General features: G+C 40.1%; 1 protein-coding gene across 1 annotated transcript in view; it reads left to right on the forward strand.

The window, feature by feature from the left end:
* Positions 1 to 415: 415 nt before the first annotated feature.
* LOC109933222 (fibrillin-2-like) overlaps positions 416 to 23,599 on the forward strand; it is a 114,008-nt gene continuing 90,824 nt past the window's right edge. Inside the window, exons 1-5 of the mRNA XM_020532181.2 lie at positions 416 to 647; positions 1,682 to 1,764; positions 12,975 to 13,073; positions 13,440 to 13,535; positions 16,686 to 16,781. Coding sequence (XP_020387770.2) covers positions 466 to 647; positions 1,682 to 1,764; positions 12,975 to 13,073; positions 13,440 to 13,535; positions 16,686 to 16,781 — 556 coding nt within the window. The 5' untranslated portion in view covers positions 416 to 465. The remainder of the gene's footprint in view (positions 648 to 1,681; positions 1,765 to 12,974; positions 13,074 to 13,439; positions 13,536 to 16,685; positions 16,782 to 23,599) is intronic.

Here is a 23,599-nt window from a genome sequence, read left to right on the forward strand (position 1 = left end):
GGGAGTTCTCCTCCTCCTGATCTAAAGCCAGCCCCACGTCCCACACTCCTTCCCCAGTGACTGCAGACAGTGAAAAGGCCCGGTTTGTGCCGCAGCTTCTCAGTCTCCGCTCCCAGAGCCCCGGGTACGCCGTCGCTCTCCATCCGTGCATTCCAACTCCTGCAAAGCACCCCGCAACCCCAGCTCTGCGCCTAGCTCGGTCCTGAGCTGCCAGCAATACACCGCAGCTAAAACAAAAAGCCTTTCCAATCTTTTCTTTTGTAAACTTTATTCTGGTGTTTGAAGAAAGGAAATCGCACCATTTCCAGATTTTTCATTTAGGAACGGCTGAGAGGATCTCGTGTTGTTACAGCGTGAAACGCTCCTCAACTCCAGAGACTGTGAAGTTATCCTCTTTTTTGATTATAAAATAACAACTTGATCTGGATCTGCTTCCACAAGCCAAGGAGCCGGTGTGTTCCCGGGATGGGGATGCAGAGCTGTTGGAGAGTTCTGCTGGGGTGGATAGCTGTAGCAGGTATCGCGGTGGAGAATATCTCTGGACAACAGTATGCAAGAAAGTTTGAAGCTCAAAGATTCAATCCAAATGAAATGAGGACAGCGACCAACAGAGTGAGACGGAGAGGACAGCATGATATGTTGAGAGGGTATCTCCATAAATTCCTTTTTAAATCACAACGTGTATGGGTTTGAATCTTCAAGTTTGTTTAAGATGTGGTTTGGCTTGTGTTTTAGTGTAAAAGCTCATTCCTCACTGACCTGTCCCACATTAACTTTGACAGGAATTGTGTAGTGAGTGTATTCTTAGAGAGTTTCCGGATTGCAATCTCTTTCAATCTGTGTTTGTGCCTAACAGTGGTCAGCTGTAATACAGATGGTAGATCCCACCACTGTAAATGTTACCGTGTATACTGAGAAAGGTCAGGGGAGGATGTTTTGGGTATCTACTCTGCAAAACTGAGAAGCATCTTGACCTTAAGTGTTCGGTGACTATTCCACAGTTTTTCCAAAAGCGGTTAGACCTCAATCGACTCAATGCTTTGCGCGCACTTCAAAACTTCGAAGTGAATCATGTTTTCTTTAACAGTTTGTGTTTTTTTTCAAGCTTTAACAAATACTTCCTTTAGAATAAAATAATAAATCTTCACTGTATAAAATCAAAGCCAGTGTTTCTTTTTAATTGTGTGGGGAAAGCACCAGGCGGTTTCTGTACGGTACAGAATACATACAGACTCAGAAAGCTGCAATCGTTTTGAAGTAGGAAATTGTCTTATTTCGAAAAGATTGTTACTTTCTCTCTGCAGCAAAACCTTTGTGAGCGAAATTGTTAGTTTACGAGTTTATAAATTAACATCTCTATTGCGAATTATCACATTTCTGCTAGCGTACAATATCCAGTCAAAATGTATAGCGTTCCTTTCTGTCCCGAAAAAAAGTAGCTTATACTTCGTTAGTTGCCAAGTTTCCATTCCTCTGCATACATTTGTACCACAGAAAGTCATTTTGAAAAACTCAGTAACTTGATAAAACATAATTTTTTCACGTACATTTACTCTATTGATTATTCTTAAAATAGAAATTAGTATTGCTTTTATTTGATCTGTGACAATTCTTATCTTTCCATTGTAAGGTGTTTTGCTTAATGTTTAAATGGTTTTGATTTTCAATGTTTGCATTACAGGCCAAATGTCTGTGGATCTCGATTTCACTCTTACTGTTGCCCCGGATGGAAAACTTTACCTGGTGGAAACCAGTGTATTGTCCGTAAGTCTAGCTCTTCCTAACAAGGGCCATTTAATATTTTATACAATGGGATTATTATATGATGCAATGTAATATTTGAACACATGGCAATGTTTAAATAAAATATACAGCTTGTAGGAACAAAACATCTGGACACAATAAATGGAAAATAGTTGTGACAAATATACAGTAGTAATAAAAACAGAAATTGCTGGAGAAACTCAGCAGGTCTGGCAGTGTCTGTGGAGAGAGAAACGGAGTTAACGTTCAGAGTCTAACATGATTCCTTTTCAGAATATTTTATATCGTACAATGGCTTTGCAATCTCTTGCATCTATCACTTTTGGTGCAAATGGAAAATTACTGTTTGTGGCATCGCAAACTATTTCTTCTCTCAGTAGCAAAGTGGCATAGAATGAAAGGAAGACCAAAACAGCCCACTGAAATTGGAGTGCCAGGATGTTGTTTGCTGTGCGTCTTTTTTCATTGGAGGAATATAGATGTTGCTGCTAATCCAGCAGTTGTTGCCTTCGCCCAATTGTAAGCTTCCTTTTTGGAATGCTGCTGTCCCCTTTCGGGGTTGGGGGGAGTGGGGGGGCGGTGTGCAAATGCATTGTGGGTAAACCTGCAATACTTTTAGGAACGGAATTCTAAGCTTTTGACCCAGTGACAGTGATGGGATGCTGATATGTTTCCAAGACCAGATGTTGTGTGGCTCTGAGGTAAACTTGCAGTTTGTGGTGTCGTTAGAAGACACACATTTGGAATTTGCTTTTGAAGGTGCCTTGGTGAGTTGTTGCAGTGTGTCTTGTAGATGGTAAACACCACTGCTATGGTACATTGGTTATGGAGGGAGTGGATATTGAAGGTGATGGATGTGATGTCTGTTAAGCGGGCTGCTTTGGCTGTGGATGGTGTCAAGCTTCTTAAATGTTGTTGGAGCTGCACCCATCCATGAAAGTAGGGAGTAATCCATGACACTCCTTATTTGTGACTTATAGATGTTGACTTAGTTGCATGGTGGTGGGGTGGGTTTAGTGAGCTGGGACAGGGAAGGAGGTGGGAGCTGGAATAGAGCAGGAGGTGTGTTAGAGAGGGATGGAAGGAGGGACTGTAGGCCAGTTAGGGAGATGGAGAGAGCAAGTGGGTGCAGGGTAGGAGCTGAGAGAGGACAGGGAGGTAGAAAGGTGACACTGAGGATGGGGTGTAGGAAGGTGGGTGATTGTTGCCTAGGTGAGCATAAGATTACAACTGGTGACTTTCCACTCAGTAACATGGATTGGCATTTGCAGAACCCATTTGGGAACATGCTGTTTTAGATCTTGTAATGTATAATGGGATAAGGTTATTAAAAGATCTCATAGTTCGAGGGTTCTCCAGGGATAGTGATCTCAACATGTTAGACTTTCAAATTCAGCTTGAGGGTGAGCTAAAGAGCTATTAAAGAGGGAGAATTTTGATTATAAAAGTAAATTGACAAGTAATATAAAAGAAAACAGCACCACTCCTATGGATTTATGAAAGGAAAGAGGGTAGCTCACTTAAATGTAAGACCCTTGGAGATTGAAACTGGGTTTTAAGGCAGGAAATATGGAGATGGCAAATAATTTAAATTAATATTTTGCATCGGTCTTTGTTATGGAAGATACTATAAACATCCTAAAGGTTACAGATAAGAAAGTGCGAGTGGCAGGAAGGATTTAGTAAGAGTCTCTAACATGAGGGATGAAGTATTTCACAACTTAATGGGACTGAAGGTACATCTGTTCACAGAACCCAACAATGTACATTTAAGAGTTTCAAAAGAGGTGGCAGCAGAAATGGTGGAAACACTGGTCAAAATTAACCAGAATTCAGCGGATTTTGGGACGGTTTGATGGATTGGAAGAAAAATAATGTGATAACCCTATTCAAGAAGGGAAGGAGACAGAAAGCAGGAAACTATAAGCCAATTAGTCTGACTTCTGTTGTTAGAAAAGTGCTAGAGTCCATTGTCAAGGATGAAACAGCAGGAAATTTAGAAAAGCTTAACATAATCAGACAGTCAATGTGATCTTGTGAAAGGGAAGTCATGTTTGACAAATTTGCCAGAAACTTTGAGGATGTAACAAGCACAGTTAATACAGCATAACAAATAGTTGGAAGCTATTTGGTTTCTCAGAAGGCATTCGATAAAGTGCCACATAGAAGTCTATTGTACAAGATAGGAGCTCATGACATTGGGAGTAACATATTTGCATGGTTTGAGGATTGGTTAACACATGGAAGACAGGGTCAGGATTAACGGGTGTTTTTCAGATTGGAGAGATGTAACTAGTGAGTGCCACAAGGATTTGTCCTAGGGCCTCAATTATTTACTATCTATATTAATGACTAGGAAAAAGGGTAGTGTGTGATGTATCCAAATTTGCTGACATTAAAAATAGATGGGAGAGAATTTTGTATGAAGATGTAAGGAATGTGCAAAGGGATATAGATAGCAGAAATGTGTAGGAAATGTGTAAGGTCATGCACTTTAATCGGAAGAATTAAAAGGCAAACTGTTGTTTAAATGGAGAGAAACTCCAGAAAGGTGCAGCACCGTGCATTGATGTTCTTGTGCATGAAATCTCACAGGTTAATACATAGGTTCAGCAAGTTATTAAGAAGACAAGTGGAATGTTGGCCTTTATTGCTAGGGGGATGGAGTTCAAAAGCAGGAATGTCTTGTTGCAACTGTAAACGATGTTGGTCAGGCTGCACCTGGAGCTCTGTGTACAGCTGTAGTCCCATATTTACAAAGGATATACTGGCATTGGAAGCGGTTCTAAAGAGATTAATTCGGCTAATTCCTGAGAAAATATTTAAAGAGGGGGTAGGTAGATAGTTGAGATATGGAAGAGTTGTGGACTGTGAGGAGCTGAGGTATGAGGCAGAACAGCCATAATCTTGTCAAAAGGTGGATCAGGACTGACAGGCCAAATGGCTGCTCTGGTTTCTTATGGTGTAACAAGAATTTGCACAGATAGGCAGAATCCTAGGGTTATAATGCGGCTTTATTCCCATCTGTTTAATAACAACAAAATAAATAATAGAAGAAATATTTTCTCATTCTCAGATGGAACTGGGGGAGATTTAAATTCACAATAATGGTCTCTTGATCATAGCAGAATATATTTTCCCAGTAATTATAAATGTATAGTAATACTGTTGCTGAAGTAATTCAAGGGATAAACCATTCAGTAAAATATTAACATTCTCAGCATGGCAAAATTGACAGGTGGATATATCTGAGGGCCCTCGGTGTAAGGTAGCATCATCAGAATAAGTGAGACGGAGATGGAGATGGAGGAACTGAGAGAATGGAATAGAATCTTTACAGGGAGCAAAGTGTGAGGATGTACAGTCAAGGTAACTGTGGGAGTTGGTGGGTTTGTAGTGGAAGTTGGTGGCCAGTCTATCCCCAGAAATGGAAACAGTGATGGTAAGGAAGGGAGGACTCAGAGATAGACCAAGTGAAGCTGAGGACAGGATGGAAATTGGAAGCGAAATTGATACATTTTTTCAGTTCAGAATGATAGAAGGAAGCAGTATCAATGACATAATCAATGTACCAGAGAAAGAATTTTGGATGGGGGCCCAAGAAGGATTAGAACAAGGAACATTCCTCATACTCTGCAAATAAACAGGCATAACTGGTCCTATGGCCACACCTTTGACCTGAAGAAAGTGAGGGGAGTTAAGAGAAATTGTTCAAAGTGAAGCTGAGCTTGGTCAGGCAGAGGAGGGTGGTGGTGGTGGAGGACGGAGTCAGTTCAAGGCTCCTGTACTCAACTCCTTACACAATGAAGGTCAACATACTGTTTGCTGCAAATGCATGTTCACTTTCAGCGACTGGTGTTCATGACAACCAGGCCCTATTATACACTGATGTTTCTCCATTTATTGCCATTTAAATAATACCCTGCCTCTTCCCAGTAGAATAGCAAGTTGTTTTTCATGTCCTCAGACTGAGTTTAGCCCTACCCTAAAAGGGGATTGTAGCAGTAAAGCAACCCTATTGTAAGCAGTTGTGCAGATGGTCAATGGTGAGATTTGCTCACACTAAGACTAACATTCCATTCTTGCAATGTATTATTGTAGAAAGATTAAATTGAGTCTCCTGGTCTAGAAGTTGTAGGCTGAAAATACTTCCATCTTTGTTCCATACCTTTAAATCCATGGCAATTACCTCATACAAGTCATTTCATTGGATTGTTTATGATTGGGATGTGGTGGTTTCCTTTAATAGTTTTCATAATTCTCAGTGATCCCTTCAATTAGCTTCATATGCTCTTCCTGAACTATAGATGCATCTTTTAGCAAGATTCTTAACCTTTGACAAGTAGTGTAAGCAAATTATTCATGTAACTTTAAGACAAATTGTTACTTTTCTGTCTGCTACTTAACAAGTGGTGCCATTAATATTTATCCACTGCTGGAGAAAACATTTTGGTTTTGTTCAGGAAATGCAGTAATATCCTGACTGGGTAAACTGCAGATCAACTGGCCTACCAAATATAATTGCCTTTAAGCACTCTATGTCAAGTTTTATTTGTGTCTTTTTCATAAAAAGTTTGCTGAACATTGTTGTAAACTCACTGGAGACTTGTAAAGTGACCTGCTGCAGCTATTCTATATGAGGTAACAGTTCTGTTTCCTGAGCCAAGTATGTTGTCATCATCAAACCTAAAGCGAGCAATACATTTATATTCCTTAACCTTACATTGATCATATTTACTCTTCTATTATATTATAATATTCAATATTTATTGAATCAAGGTAACTCTAACTAATCCAAAACACATATTGTTGAGCACAAATACTATCTAACATTTAAAAGTGTCCACAAGCAATGCACTCATCACAAGGCTAAAGCTCCTTTCACCAGTATCATGCACTTGGATCATCATGAACTTTATCGATTCCCTCACATTTCCCTGTGGAATGTATCATTTTGTACCCTGTCTGTTTGGTTTGGGCAGTTCACTGTGTAACAAAATGTAGAATCACGCTTAAGGCACCTATTAATTCAGCTTTGGGCATTTCATGAATTAATTTGCCCAATACCTGTGTTATTTTTCAAATGTTGCCTTCTCCTGTAATAGCAGGCTCTGTTGCAGATGCTTACATCTTTGTTCTGCCTGCCATTCATCCTCTGTTTGTAATGACGCCTGCATTTAGCATCTGAATGATTTCCAAATTCAGGAAATCATTGAATTTCCTACACTTTTGTGTCATTGTGAAGAGTCTCATTTGTTCCTTGAAGATTGGCGGTAACAGCATATTCCCAAAGAAATTGTTAAGGCAGCACATCTGATTCAACAGTGGCTCCATTTCAACACTAGTTGGATCTGGAACCTGTCCATTTGAAACATCTTAGCCAGTCACTTAAATGCTAGAGCAGATCCAGGCATCTCTAATTTACTTCCCCCAAGTTTTGGTGGTGATTCTAGTTTAGGAACATCTTGTGCTTGCAATTTAGTAACTCCTGGATCTCTTGTCATTCTCACAAATCAGCCTTGATGTTTCATCATAGGAGCTGTTTATGATGATGTATGGACAGAACAGACCTCTGTAGACATTCTGTGGATCTTGTACATTGATCATTGTCAGATTGACCGTGAAGAACTGATTGGGTATCAACATTGAATTTCCTGCAGCAGTATTAGAACATAGAACAGTACTGCACAGTACAGGCCCTTCAGCCCATGATGTTGTGCCGACCTATTATCCTACCAAGATCAATCTACCCTGCATACCCTACATTTTATTATCCTCTATGTGCCTATCCAATAGTCACTTAAAAGTCTCTAAAGTATCTGACTCCACTACCACTGCTGGAAGCTCATTCCACACGCCCACCACTCTCTGTGTGAAGAACCAACCTCTGACATCTCCCCTTTACCTTCCTCCAATCACCTTAAAATTGTGCCCCCTCGTAATAGTCATTTCTGCCCTGGGAAAAAGTCTCTGACTATCCACTCTATCTATGTCTCTCATCACCTTGTAAACCTCTATCTAGCCACCTCTCAACCTTGTTCGTTCCAATGAGAAAAGCCCTAGCTCCCTCAATCTTTCCTCATGAGACCTGTCCTCCAGTCCAGGCAGCATCCTGGTAAATCTTCTCTGCACCTTCTCTAAAGCTTCCACATCTTTCCTGTAATGAGGTGACCAGAACTGAACACAATATTCCAAGTATGGTCTAACCAGAGCTTTATAGAGCTGCAGCATAACATCATGGCTCTTAAACTCAATTCCCCTGCCATATTTCTGCTGTTGCCATTTTTAAGGTGAGCTGATAGAGGTGGCAGTGTGGAGTCGGTGATGATTGGTTCAGCAACCATCAGCTCCTGTCATCAAACAGGTTACATGGACACCCTTGCTGTCCATTACTCAGACATGATGCTGCCAAGCAATGTTTGAATTCAGGGTGATGCCATCAGGTTTTGTACTTCAGTCTCTGACAAACTAAGATGTTTGCTTGGCCAGACTGTGGTCTAGGCATTTCCTTATCAAAGACTATGTTACTTTACCTGTACCATCCTTCTCAATCAGCTTCCTCCCAGTTCTAGCATTGAAATCCCAAAGTAGAACCCGCTCATCTCCTTTTGGACAGATCGACGCTGGGTAGATCCTAACCTCTGTCAGTGATCTGCATTACACAGACTACACTTATGCAGGCTCACAGTTCACAGGCTGAGCTCCAAACCATTGCCAATGCATTCATGGAGGAGAATGGATCACAGACTAAACATCTGCAGAAAATAAGCTCCTCTACTCTCCTACTGCCTCTGTACAACACTCTCTCCCTCTCCCTGACCACCCCTGCCACCATTGCGATGCACAGATATCCACTAGAAACATAGATCATTTGTCTCTGTCAACCAGCGTTTCAACCTCTGACATTTAACTAAAATCCCCACTGACTTGTGTGAATTTCTTGGCAAAGATTGCCTAAGCTGGAGAGAAAGCGTCCACAAAAGTGCCACTATTTTGAGTGTCTCCAATTGGCCTCGTTGGAAGCCAAAGCAAACAGTAGAAAGCATGTGAGAAAGCCGAGGCACCCTCCTCCAGCTGGCCTCTTCAAACACCATTTGCCCCACCAGTGGCATGGAGTCAGGATCCAACACTGGACTTGTTGGTCACTTTAAAACCCTCAATCTGAAATGGAAGAAATGCATCCTCAGTCCAGTCCGTAATGTATTCCTTCATGAAATGATGATATTTTTCCAAGCTCTAAGCCATATCTCATAGGTATTTGATCCTCATTTTCCTTCTAGACTTTATCCAAGCACTCTGATAGAATTTCCACGCCCTCAATATTGTCCAGCTGGTGACAACAGGAATCAATCTTGCAGATAACTGTGTTTCTGATTGCACCTCGGAAGAGACAAGCAAAGGGCTATACATTATTTTCTTCTTGATAAGAATTCATCCAGTGCCACATATCCACTTCATTCTTCCACTGTTCCTGTGGTTCAGACTGAGAGAACATTGGGAGGATAACTTTAATTTACATTTCCTTTCTGCCAAGACCCACAACACACAGATTTTAATTTTCTGGCAGTTACTTTTTCTTTAGTTTCCAACTGTTGAGCAACCATTCTCTGCTACCATATTCTGGACAAGAAAATTAATTGGAAGTTAGAACAGGAGCCAATTTTGACAAAGTGGTATGAGCTTTGTTAACAGAATTGTGTCCTACAGCAGAACGGGAAGATTGAACAGTGGCTGTATACTTTAGCAGTGGTGGGGAAGAGAGGGAGAGCAGACACAGGCATGTTATTTCCCATCCTTCCCTGAAGTTTCAGGGCTGGGTTGTACAGGTCGCCTGATGAGTGTTTTTAATGGGATTGTGGAGTGCAATGACATGTAAAATATGTCAGATAGTTAGCTTATTGACTTCCTATCCACTTGTGGACTCGTCTGCATAAAACAGTAGGTTGCTCGAATTACAAACATATTTAATGGGTTATCGAGGTTGTAAAGAAGCCAATTGATCTGAATATTATGCTATCTATGCCTCAATGTAGTTGGTGTGGGTAGGCAGGATTTGGTGGACCTTTCCTTAACCCAATTGGTTTAAGTGCAGGAAAGAGAGGGGTGTGTCATTTGCTGGTAGACTGCAGTGGGCATGGGGGGGCATTGTGGAATTGCACTGGAAGGGGAAAACTACCCTGTATGCAACAGGATCCCTTCCCAAGAGTTTGTCTTCCACTTTGTCACTTCCGACCTGGCTTCCAAGGCCGTCACTCTACCCCCTTCACTCCTTTCCTAAGCCTGGGACTTAGTTGGGTCCAGGCTCCATTCCTGATTTTTGTGGACCTCCTCGCCGGGCTCATGGGTAAGTTCTGGTGCAGTTGGGATTGCCGCAGAGTCACCAGCTGCCCTCAGGTCTGGCCTTTCACAGCCCGAGGGGCAGAAATCTGAATACAAGTTGACACAGGGAAGCAGATGCATTTGTATTGTTTAGTGCACGAAAGGTTAACAAGTCCACACTGATGTTTCACATAATATGGGACCCATAAAGAAACAAAACGTCATATTAACTGCATTAGTTGCTCACTGAAGAGGCTCAATTAGTCTCCCACAAGCTTTGCCAACCCAGACATAACGAGATGGAGGTACAAGCCCCACGCTGCTGCCTCCAGCTCCATTCGATGAGGCAGTGATCCCACACTCTTCTCAGGCAGTGGGGGAGGTGAAAGTGAAGGAACCTGTACATTCTGGATAATACTTCAGGTCAATGACCTTCCATCAGAACTGAGTTGCAATCATCTTTCAGCAAGTTCCGAGGTAGGGGCTAGGGAGGAGAAGGCAACACAAAGGGCAATATCTGTGATTGGGTGGGACAAAGGAGAGATTGAATGACAAAATGAGTGATGTGCTCAGGAGAAATGGGGCAGCAATGAGACAAGAAAAAAATACAATAATCTTAGATGAGCTGTAAGTGACAATGGTAGAATCATTACCAGCTGCTGGTCTCGGATAAAGTGGTAAAAGTAAATATAAGTTATTGAACTCTATGATTCATTTGGAAAGCTTGAAATTGTCTAATTGAAAAGCAAACTGCTCTTCCTCATGCTTCTGTTGGGCATCATTAGCAACGAGTAGCAGGCTAAGGGTAGAGAGATTAGCTGGGAATGAAGAAACAAATTGGAGTGACAGGCTTAGGCTAAGGCCAGTTTAGGTGTGCATTTGTGGGCTGAACAGGGCAGGGTGATCACTCAATCTGTATTTGATCCAGATAATGTAGAGGAGACCGTACTATGAACAATGACTACTTTCTATTAAATTGAAGGAATTATAGGTAACTTCCTACCCCAACTGCAGAGATTATTTGGGACTTTGTATGGTTGGGAAGGAGAAAGTAAAAGCACAGGTGTTTGATCACTTGCGCTTGTGAGGGGAGGTGCTATGTGGCCTTTTATCACAAATGTACTTAAGAATTTAAAAACCATTGATAAATTCAGCATTGATTCAGTAAAATGTTCCAAGATTTTTAATTGATAATGGCCCAGATTTTTTGTTCAATGCCAAATAAACATGCCAATATTCATCAAATTAAAGCTTACCCCTAAACTTGCTGTGGGATTTGGCATTGGAAGTTGCGGTTATGGTGAGTGGGAGAATTGGGTTTCCATTGGAAGAGAGGGGCTCCTTTGGGTTTGTGGAAGGTAGTTAGGGACAATCATGTGAGAAAAAGCTGCTTGCAGAGAGAAGCTCTCCATGAAAATGACCAAAACAACACTTCACCAAAATATGGTAAGATCGCCCAATGTGTCTTATTATCTGATCAGAATGAAGAATCCTTACACAGGTTCTAAACCAGGAAGAGTAACGTAGAATACTGAAGTTAACGTCAAATTTTGTGCAGAAAGTGAAATAGAAGACAAGAAATCATAAAATCCCTACAATGTGGAAACAGACCATTCAGCCCATTGTGTCCACACTAACCCTCCAAAGAGCATCCCACCCAGACCCACCCCATCCCTGTAACCCTGCATTTCCTATAGCTAATTCACCTAGCCTCTATGTCCCTGGACTCACTGAGCAATTTAGCATGGCCAGTCCACCTAATCTGCAAATTTTTTTGACTGTGGGAGGAACTAGAGCACCCAGACAAAACCCATGCAGAGAGTCACTGAAAGCTGGAATTGTACTCAGGTCCCTGGAGCTGTGAGGCAGCAGTGCTAACCACTGAGCCACCGTGCCAGCATTAAAAGAGACAAAGATAAAGTAAAAAACACATCTTATTTATAAAAGCTAAGTACTGAAGGTGCTGGAAGTCTGAAATAAAGATACAAAATGCTGTAAGTGTGCAGTTAGTCTGACAGCACCTGTGGAGGAAGAGATTGGGTTAACAGTTCAGGTCTATGAGGTTTAATCTGTCTCCACAGATGCTGTATGTCCTGCTTAGGATTCGTCATATTTCATTTAAATTGTTTAATTTTTCATGAATTCAAACAATTGAAATCTGAAAGAATGAGAAACTGTGGGATAAAAGTTAATTTTTAGTTCCAAAGATGTTGTTTGTCAGAAACATTTGATGGAAAAATCATTTAGATTTGTTTGGACAAGCCATAACATAATTTGGTGTGCCTATTGGATACAGTTAATAAGGACTACAACATCATACCTTTCCAACTATTTGTATACCACAACTTTCTGCAGGACACTGGTGTAGCACTGTTTTTCAGGAACAGGGTAACTTTGACAGAAACATTTTGATTTCTATATGTAACAGTGTACGGCCAGAGGGCAAGCATTGCTTTCCAATTTACTTCTGGAACTAGGGCGCGTAGTCTGAGAATTAGAGCCAGAGTGTACAAGAGAGATTTCAGGAAGCACTTCTATTCACAAAGGGTGCTAGAGGTTTGGAACTCGCTTCCATAAACATCAGTATACACTTGATCAGTTATTAACATTAAATCTGAATTTGATCATTTCTTGTTAAACAAAGGTATTATAGGATATGGACCAAAGGCAGGTTACAGATCAGCCATGGTCTCACTGAATGGCAGAACAGGCTGGAGGGGCTGAATGGCCTCCTCCTGTTCCTATGCACTCCTTAATTGTCGCAGTTATTAATAGTCTTGTCAGTACTCCTACCAGAAATCCCAAGCCACTATATGGTTAGATGAAGCAAACACTCCTCTGAACATAATATTTCCCTCATATAGTAATTGTCTTTTGTTTCTCACTTGTAGCTATCTGTCGGAACACCTGTGGTGATGGATTCTGTTCACGTCCCAACATGTGCACTTGCTCCAATGGACAAATCTCACCTAGTTGTGGAACAAAATCTCGTAGGTTCCTAAACATGTTCTTTTATTAACCTAGAATTGTTGCTAACTTTGTGTAGTGCTGTCAGAGTCGAGTAATAGTTTAGGTTATGTATGTCAGCAACTCACAATATAAAATGCAGTATTTTATCTAAAGTTATTGTATCAAATCAATGCATTAATGATTAAATCTTTTGTTATTATTCACTTATATGCAAGAAAATGTAGTGGCTTCATCTGTATTATAAGAAAATCAATCTGATCTTTCTTTGACCTAGAATCCCCATTAAAAGAATCATGATCAATGTCTATAGATCATAATGTGATTGTAGCCATCATTTTTACAGTGGTATGTGTGGGAGATTAATGATAAACTAATATCCTTTCTAGTCCAACAATGCAATATCAGATGTATGAATGGAGGGAGTTGTGCTGAAGATCACTGCCAGTGCCAGAAAGGATACACAGGAACTCACTGTGGACAACGTAAGTAGATTTTACTGATAGATATGTGATATAAATCACAGTTCAACAAGATTGCAGTGTGCCACAGAAACCTTGTCTGAAGGACATTTTGACATTAAATTCCACAATTGACTTTAATCATTTTAAATCTGCAGACGCATTTTTGATGTCATTAGCTCTTTTATATATGTGATAAAAAAAGTTTCTCAATAAATTGAATGGTAAGCATTCCTCTAGTCACTTTTTGTTACAAACGTATGATTTTAAAATGTAGAAAAATGTGAAGACCTCAGAAACTTCTGCAATCTTCTAGGGTTCAGGACTCCTGATATAAAACCTACAGCGAAAGACCATATTTTCTTCTTTGGGAACAATGAAAGACTAATAGGACCGATAATCTTTCCCTTTTTTATAACACCACAGGTCATATTTTAAATTGGTCGTCTTGACAAAGTTTTGTCTGTTCGAAGCGCTTACAGGGAATTCAGGCACAGAGCTTGTGAATCAGTTTCTTGTTTAGTGCAGGTTCCCTCCCACAGGTTTCAGTAAATGGTAAGTGATGGGTGTGAGAGTCTGGTGTGACAACCTTCAAGCACAAATTCTTCAATCTATACTTCTGTCTTTTGAATATCAACATTTGGAGATCCCAGTCAAACTCTACTCCTGTGTGTACAAAAAGCCTGTATCTTGTCTTGAACTTTATTCCATTTGTGCTGTTCAGTTCCTTTCACCAAATAAGTTCCCTAGATTTTCCTAATTTCATACAAAACAACAAACTAATGATCTCTTCACACTAATGTCACTGTTTAGGTGCTTAGGACTTTTTCAAGAAGAGACAGAGCAATACATTTTAACATTACAGTTTTTAAATTAGAATCATCACAGATGTTCATTTTCCATCTAGTATCCTCCAGTTCTTTCCTTGAGATGGCAGTTTGTATTGGATTGAGTTTACTTTCATTGCTGACAGTTAATAAAATTAAGCTTAGCAATACTTTAAGTAGATTTTTAATTCCTGACATTCTTTTGTCATCTTATTTCTGATACCATACAAGCTCCTTGAAATGACAGTCGAATCACTAAAGATACCAGCTTTGATCTCCCCTTTTCCAGATTGCTGGAGATGAAATGTATATAGGTGATGTCCATCTGGATTGTGTGGAAGTCCTGGATGTAGATGAAACCTCTCGACGATGTTTCACCTTCCAATGGGCTGATTCCTGCAGTCCCAGACCCTGTGTGAAAGTCTCTGACCCTGAGCTCAGGCTGAGACTTTGGTCAGCTGTATGCATACTTCCAGGATGCTTACCCAGGCAATCTTAGACAGGTTCAGTTGGCTGTGTAACTCAGCTGAGCATCACAAGCAATTCCTCCCCTATAAGCCCCCATCTATGTGACTATCCTGATCAGACCTATCTACCTCCCCGCCACCAAACCCTGATTACCCATCTACTCCTTGGATCAGACCTGATTATTTTCCCTGACCATTAGGTTATACGCTGACCATCCTGTCCATTTGACTATGCTCAAACCAACTCCCCCCGAACCATTTGATGATTCACTAACTAGACGGGACCACACCCCCCACCTAACTTCCTGTCCAGACTTGGCCACTTCCCTATCCACAGCCAACTTTCCCCTGATCCCTGAGCGATCTGACTATCCCCTCAGCACTTGACTGCTCCCTGATTTCCCGAATTACTGCCCTGACCAGACCCAATTACCCTCTGGCCACCTGATTGTCCCTGACCATCCAAACTGCTCTGAGACCAGGTCCGACAGAGTCCTGACCAGATCAAAACTGCCTGCTGACCAGATCCAACAACTTCCTGCCCAGATTGAACAACGTCCCGAACAGATCTCACAGTCTCTCGGCCTAACCCAGTTACCTCCCAGACTCAACCTACCTGAACAACTCAACTACTTCCAGACCACACTTCATTAACCTCCTGACCACCTGACAACACACACAACCTGGCTAACCACACAGCCACCACATCCAGTCACCCACCTCCCATTCTCACGCACTCACTTGGCCATTCATTAAAAAAAATTAAGAGTTTTAACTGAATATGGCAATTGCTGCCATTAAAGAGTACATTCTCCCTCTTCATGAATACTCCTACACTTGCTCGTTCAAATCCCACCTTCTCCAGAGCTGTGTTGTAATATCTCTGAAAAGGTTTATTTGAAAATATCTACCCTGAAATGTCTGCACTGCCCCTTTCTTCTTGAGCTAGGATTGGAAGACATGGATGAAAATGGGTAATACCATCTGGTTGGAAAATTAATTTGCAGGCAAAGGCAATGAATTTAGCATTGATGCCAACTGGAAAATCTAGACCACTACTTTCAGCAGAAGCATTTTTAATTAAAAGGCTTCTTTTTGTTTTTTTTGTTAGTATATCAATAAATTGAAGTGAAGGCTTTCCTCAATTTGTAGGAAAAATAGTTGCTGAAACAATTTTTCTGCCATCTGCTTTCCTACTACCCATACCCATAAAGTTCATGTCCATGAAGAGTTCTCCAGTCAGGAGAGTGGTATTATTTTCTCTGCAGATTTTGTCTTACCCACTGCCAATATCATTCTGTGCTTACTTGCTAGAAAGTGTGTTTATAGTGGGACATGGATGGCTGAGTCAGACATTCACTGTTAAAAAAATGTAGAGATATGTAAAGAATGTACTGGCATACGGCTGGTAGAAGTTCCTGTTAGAAAGTTTCATCTTACGCTTTCTTAGAACTGAAAACTGGAAAATATATGTCCTCTTTGCAACACTTGGGCTGTGGTTTTATACTGGCTCAAAACTGATTAAACTGTACTTACCTTGACAAATATTCCTTAAACTACATACAAGAGTCTTGTTAGTTAGCAAGGTTACATTTTTAGTGGGTCTATTAAGGTAGAGGTTCATTTATCCTTTTATACCACACATTGCACAGTATGGCTCTTCAATAAAATAGTATTCTAAGGAAATTGACTTCAGTGTGACAATTTCTGTGAAGAGTTTTCAATGAAATTAATTGCAGGTGGACATCTGTGGAAACCATTGAGGCATTTTCCTAAATATTCCCTTGCGTTGCCTAAGCATTTTATTGGTCAGTCTGTGTTCTCTGCCTGTGTTCAGAAAAACATTTGTGAAAGCATTGTTATTTATTTTTGTGCCACAGCTGTCTGTGAAAATGGTTGCCAGAATGGTGGTCGTTGTATCGGTCCAAACCGTTGTGCCTGTGTGTATGGGTTTACTGGTCCGCAGTGTGAGAGAGGTAAGGACAAGTAATCTTTGATGTCTGCAGACAGACAATCAGTCAATTCAATGAGCAATGTTTGACTGTGTTAAAGATGCTTTGAAATGAACATAGATAAGGAAATATGAGAACAGATACTTCTATTTGAAAGCTAATCTCTTGGTGCTGTTAAGGATACAATTACTTGAAGGTATTCAACTCACAGAAAGAAATGTCAAGCAAAATTTACAAGTATTGTTTCTTTATCCGCAAAAAAAACTTCAGAGTTCAGATTGGAATGTAATCAATCTAAGACAAACCTTTCTGGTAGAAATCTTATTAATATTTGACTAAGTGGATGCAAAATTTAGAATTTACACATAATGTGTTAACTCTGACCTCTTATGTACTGCAATCTGCTCTTAGTGGATATATTTTGGAAGGACTGTTTTTGTATTAATTGATTTTTTTAAAAAAATAATCCAAGTCCAATTTTGAGCAAGTATAATTGTCAACAAAAAATACTTGGGGACTGCGTTAAGATTATTATTATTGTTGTCATCCCTTTTGAACTTTGCACTCCAACGGGGAAGTTCCCTACCAGGAAGACTTTTCAGAAATTTGTTCATGGGTATTCTGAGGGAGATTTCAGAATACTTGTAAATATTAATGTTCAGAGAAAAAATTGGCTATCCTAATGCAAGGTACAGAAAAGGTTATCATGCAGGGAAATCAAACAATTATGAGAGAAAATGGCTGTTGACCTTTATTGCAAGGGGGTTGGATATCAGGAATAAAATAAAAAGTCTTGCTATAATTTTATGGAGCTTTGGTGGGACCACAGCTAGAATATTGTATGCTCTCCTCACTTAATGAAGAAAATACTTGCATTTGAAGGTTCATTAAATTTGTCCTTAGGATAAGGGGGCTGTTTTATGTTGAGAGGGTGAGTAAATTGGGTCTGTTTCTTTGGGGCTGAGTAAACTGAGAGGTGATCTCACTGAAACATTCAAAGTTACGAAGGAGCTTGACATTAGTAGACACTGAGAGGTTGTTTTGCTTAGCTGAGGAATCTAGAATAAGGGTGATAGGACTTTGATGAGAAGACATTTCTTCACTTCAAAGGCTCGTGAATCTTTGTGAAGTTCTGAACCTGAGGGGGTTGTGGATGTGTCCATTTAGATTGGGATATGCAGATTTTTTTATCACTCAGATAAGTGATGGATATGCAGAGTGAATGGGAACATAGAGATGAAACCAGCAGCCAGTCTGCACACAAAAAGATCTCATGAGCATCAGAGGTATAAAAACCAGCCAATCTGATTTTGATGATTGAAGGAAGGCTCTTGACAAGACACAAGGAGATCACATCCAAGTCTTTATTTTATTGTTTCATGAGATATTTACAATTGCCCATTAGGGCTTCCGATTAAAATATCGTTCAAAAACAATGGCCCTGACAACACTGTCAGCCTAGTTCTGTTCCCAAGTTGGCAATGGGACTTGAACAAACACCTTTCTAATGTGCCTCGGCCAACTGGATGACATTGATTTAAAGTTTGGAATAATCATGACTTGGTATTTGAATTGCTGTCATGGTTTCAAAAAGAAGTCTAGAATTCAAATTAATGTCCAAGATTATGTCTGATTTTTAAAAAAAATGAAGATGTAGCCTATATACCAGACTTCACAGCTGAAGAAAGAACTTGATTACAAGATAACAAACCTTTTTTTAGGGATGAAAGAATTGGTTGGGTTTGATTTGACTTTTAAAGGGAAACAGGTAAGTCCTTTGATCTAGTTTCTTTCATGTTTGCCTGGTGTTTGTTCCCAAACCAGATCCAACATTAACTATCAGTTCTTCACAAGGGATGCCATACCATCAGAATACATAAAAACACAATGGAAAATAATGTTCTATTAAAAAATAATGAAATGCTCATTTGTCAATGACACTTAACAAACCAGAAAAGCGAAAGATTCCAACTGTCCCTTTATGGAAGACATGCTCTGGCGTTATTCCCAATGCTTTTCCTGGCATTGATGAGGCAGCAGATGGTGACTTTATTGTAGCTTTACAGAGCGGATGCAGACTGCAGCAAGCAAAATGATAACAGCAGAGTGTCTGTTACTCAGTGAAACCACATCAAAGTGTATAACCTTTGGTGGGGCAACTGTTGCTTGACCCATGTGCTCATCCTACTACAGTGCGATGCAGATGTGGCTCCAGCTGTTTTATTACTAGTGGAAAACAGCAAACCAAGCTGAATATCTAAATCTGCATATTTGTTAAAATGTTCAAGTCAAGAAGACTGGGTTTGAATTATTCGTGATGTTGTTTAGCTTTTGCACATTTTCAAAACAGAAGTGAAATACCTGTTCATATCCTAGGAATATTCGATTGTGCATGAAAGGTTGTGTGGATGCACAGCTGCAGGCCAAAGCCATATTAGACTTTTAGACACAGAATAATTGTCCTGGCACAGCTGTTCAAAATGAGTCCATGTTATGAGGAATACAATTTCCAAAAGAAAGTTGAAACAATTCCTGAGTCTCCAATTTCAGCCTGTAGTCTGATTTACTAATGCTATTTCCAAAGCACATTTTTGTGTTGTGAAATGACAACTGAAACAATGCTTGTAATAATTATAGTCAAGTTTAATCTTTCATCTGCTAGTTTGCAAATATTCAAACATTTTGGTAAAGGTGCACATCCAACATTTGTCGAGACTCTCAATTTTAGTTTAAAGGAGGTCATTGTAACTAATGAAATTTTAGAGATCTCCAATCTGTCTAGAATGAGAACAAATAGAAGATTGTGTGCAATGATAAATTGGCTACCAATTTCCATTTCATATTAGTGCCATCTTCTTCAGTGTGTGATAGGTTTTGTATATATTCATATGTATTGTGGGTAGTGTAGTGCACTGAAGTGTATGCACGTGTTGTTGTTGAAAGTAGGAATAGGGGAAAAAATCCATTTTGTTTTCTTTATTGAAGTGGTCAACTCACTCATAACATTCACCAGAAGCTGGAGGCCCAAGGCTTCTTTGAAATTGGACATTGTCTTTAACTGAATAATTTCAGTGAGCTGGCAGTCCCTATTAATTGAGGCAGTTTTCCAGGTTTCTCTTGATCTTGGATATCAAACTCAGTTTATAAGTTGTGTCTCATCCAACATCTTGACATATGTTGTGAGTTATATTCGGTAGGAGTTATTTGGGGACACCAGACTTGATATTTGCATGTTGTCTGCCTATTTTGAGGCTGCAGAATAGTTGCAGTAAATGCCAGTTTCTGGGAACAATGTCAGGCACATAATCTGCTTTGGCCACATGATCACTGACTTATTGGTTCTTACTACCTATGGGATCCCTCGTGGGTGCTGGAAATTTTTCTTTTATCAAACATGATCACAAAATATGGACTTATGTCTTTTTTCAGACACTCCTGAAAATTCTGATCAAGTAATTGGTGCTTGTATCATTACCAGCTTTAACTTATACTTCTTTAGGTCAATGCTGGCATAGATAGTGACTTTCAAAGATGCTGCTGGGACCACTAAAGAACTTTCTCTTTTGTTGAATGTGGAGGATCAGGAATCATTCCCCAGAGCACTCCTGTGGCCAATACCAGCTGCAGTAGGTCTTTCTGCTGTTGCTTCATACATGGAGTTTCTGATATTCTGAGAGGGCCTTGAGAATTCTTCATCTCCATCTCCTTGTTCCCATTTGTTCACTAGTGGAACCAATCATTCATTAAGATCCAAAGGTTTGACTCCTTTTCTGCCTCCTACTCTGAGTAGCATGCAGTTGCTGCTTCTGTTTATGTAGGACATGGGCCTCACACCATCCCTTTTCATTCCTGCCCCAGGCCATAATCACTTATTCATATTTTCCCCAAGGGAGGCAATGGCCTAGAGGTATCATCACTAGATTATTGATCCAGAAACTGAGCTCATGTTCTGGGGACCCAGACTAAAAACCTGCCATGGCAGATGGTGAAAGTTGAATTCAGTAAATAATCTGGAATTGAGAGTCTAATGATAACCATGAACCTATTGCAAATTGTTGGAAAAACCCACCTGGATCACTGGTGTTCTTTAGGGATAGAAACTGCCATCCTTACCTGATCTGGACTTCTTGAGACTCCAGACCCACAGCCGATGTGGTTAACTGTTAACTGCCCTCTGGGCAATTAGGGGCAATAAATACTGCTGTGGTAATGGAGTAGGGCTTCTGAGTCCAGGGCTAGACCGCTTCATCCACTTTTCTTTTCGCTTCTTTTCTTTATTCTCTTTTGTTTTGTTTTTATCTTATTTGACTTACCTCTTAGTGAAGAGCAGCAAGTCGGCCCGGTGCGGGCTCATGGCAATGGTGTCGGAGGTAAGTTTGGGTGTGCTGCAGCTTCTGCATCAATGAGGAGGTTCTAGCACTGACTCATGGCTGCTGCAGTGGAGGGGAGCTTGGGTTCCCGGTGGAGTCTGCGCCCAGCCCAGATTCATGGAGGCAGTGGTGGAGGTGAGTCTGGGTGCAGTATGAGACCTGGCAGCATCAGCAGTGTCGCTTTGGGCCCAAAGTGGACTTATGGTGGCGGTTGGAGTTGAGTTTGGACTGGTGCATTGGCAAGGTCCAGCAAGGACTTGTAGTGGCGAGGGTGTCTGGTGGAGGTAAGACGGCGCTGAAGAGTGGTGACTTTCATTCTAGTGATAGCGGCTTGGCGAAGGGACTCATGTCTGGGCACCAGACCCACAATCTGTGGCGCAGCACTTAACAAGAAGGACTGTAAATTTCGACAGTTTTCTATATTTTTTTAATTTTTCTGCCTTTGTTTTCTGTGTTTTAAGATGGTGGCGGAGAGTGGTGACACTTTAGAACACTTTTTTCCGTTTTTTTGTAACAAAATACACGTGACAATAACTAAATCAAATCAAATCAAATGATTTGGTCTCAACTTCTTTCTGTAGCATAGAATTCCACAGGCCATACTTTTAGATTGTGAGCCTTGGATCTGGACCCTGTCTCAGGAATATCCTTCCTGCATTTAACCTGAGTAGTCCTGTTAGCATTTCAGAGGTTTCTTTGAAATCCCTCTCATTCTTTTAATCTCCAATGAATAAAGTCCTTACCAATCCAGTCTGTCTCCATATGTTAGTCCTCCTATCCTTGGAGTCAGTCTGGTAAACTTTTGTTGTACTCCCTCCACAGCCAGAACATCCTTCCTCAGATAAAGAGAAAAAGCACATAAGATCCTCAACTAAGCCCCTTACGTTTGCAGCAAAACATCCCTGCAACTGTACTTAAATCTTCTTGCTATGAAGGTCAATGTACCATTTCCTTGCTGAAACCTCCATGCTTGCTTTGACCGACTGGTGTACAAGAACACCCAGGTCTCGTTGCACCTCCTCCTTCCCCGATCTATTGCCGTTCAGGTCATAATGTGCTGAATGTTGCAAAAATGTTCTTGAAAACTGAATACAGCAACTGCGTGTGTACAATGATCTGATCCAGCTCAATATAATGGGAAGATTTGAAATTCTGAATTCTGTGCCTTATCTCCCACTGAAATTAATCAACTGATCAAATAATAACATTGAAATAAGCAGTTGGTTGTGTGATTTCTGAGGTCAATGATTCTACATCATGCTGACTGTGCCATAATATAGTTAATTTTCCGTAAATTTTGGAGTAAAAAAGAAGATTGGAGCACAAAGGATGTTATTTACAGCATCAATCAAGGATTATGTTGTTACTTTATATCCTGAAGTTAAAGCTGGGGTCTTTGCAGGAATTATGCTTCAATGCATTTTAGTTTGGAAATCTCTCATCTAAAGAAATGTTTAAATTGTTACATGTTTTGCAGATTGTAGCCTTGATACATGGAGGTCATTTCTTTCAAATTAGCTATAAATTAGGGATTTGAAAGGATCCTTTTTCAACTCAGGCTAAGTGGGGCCTCTTGAAATCTTCTGAAGTGAACAGTGTACAGCCTTGTTGTAATCTCTGTTTCACAAACAGGTTTTTCTGTCTGCACTGACCATAATCCAACTATTGTCAACTTCATTGCTTGGTCAGAAATGGCGAATGAGCCAGAAGATTAATTCATGATTTAAGATAGTTTAATCTTGTTGTAAGTGTCGATAATTGAAGTTCCTTTATTTTTGTAATTGATCTTTACGATTTCGCTGTTGCATTTATATTGTTAAGTATTTACAAGGTGGTGATATGTTATTATTGATTTGAATTGCTAAATGTGGAATTGAATTAGTACCACACAGAACTATAAATTCATTTTAAGGAATGTACACTTTAATGTAACATGTGACTTATATTTCACAATTCATAGTGAATCATAACACTATAATATGTACAAAATTGTATAGTTGATGTTTTAAAATACAGAAAAGGCAGTGTAGGAGGAGATATGAAAGCACATTAATTTACATCATTTTAGAAAATGTAAGAGTCATAATCGTTTGTTACCAATGTTATTAACAACTGATGTAATGTTCTCATTCTAATAATTCAAAGCAGATAAGGAGGAGGGAAACTACAGCTATAAGGTATGATAACGACTCAAAGAAAAAACAAGTGTATTCTTCCCGAGAGAACATTCATCATTCAATAGGGAAAAAGGAAGACAATCTCTTTGTCCAGACTGGTGAGAATTCAGAACTGTTTGACAGTTAGTGATTCGAGTGAATGATTATAGAAGCATTAAAGGGGAAGCTGGGCTGGAAAAGAAGGGCAAAGGAATACAAAGCTATGATGATTCTAGATGTACGATGCAAGGAAACTCAATTGGAGCATAAACATTATCATGAGCTGCTTGTACCAAATGGACAGTTTCTATTAAAA

Source organism: Rhincodon typus, chromosome 3, assembly GCF_021869965.1.
Source record: "Rhincodon typus isolate 14 chromosome 3, sRhiTyp1.1, whole genome shotgun sequence".
Taxonomy (NCBI): domain Eukaryota; kingdom Metazoa; phylum Chordata; class Chondrichthyes; order Orectolobiformes; family Rhincodontidae; genus Rhincodon; species Rhincodon typus.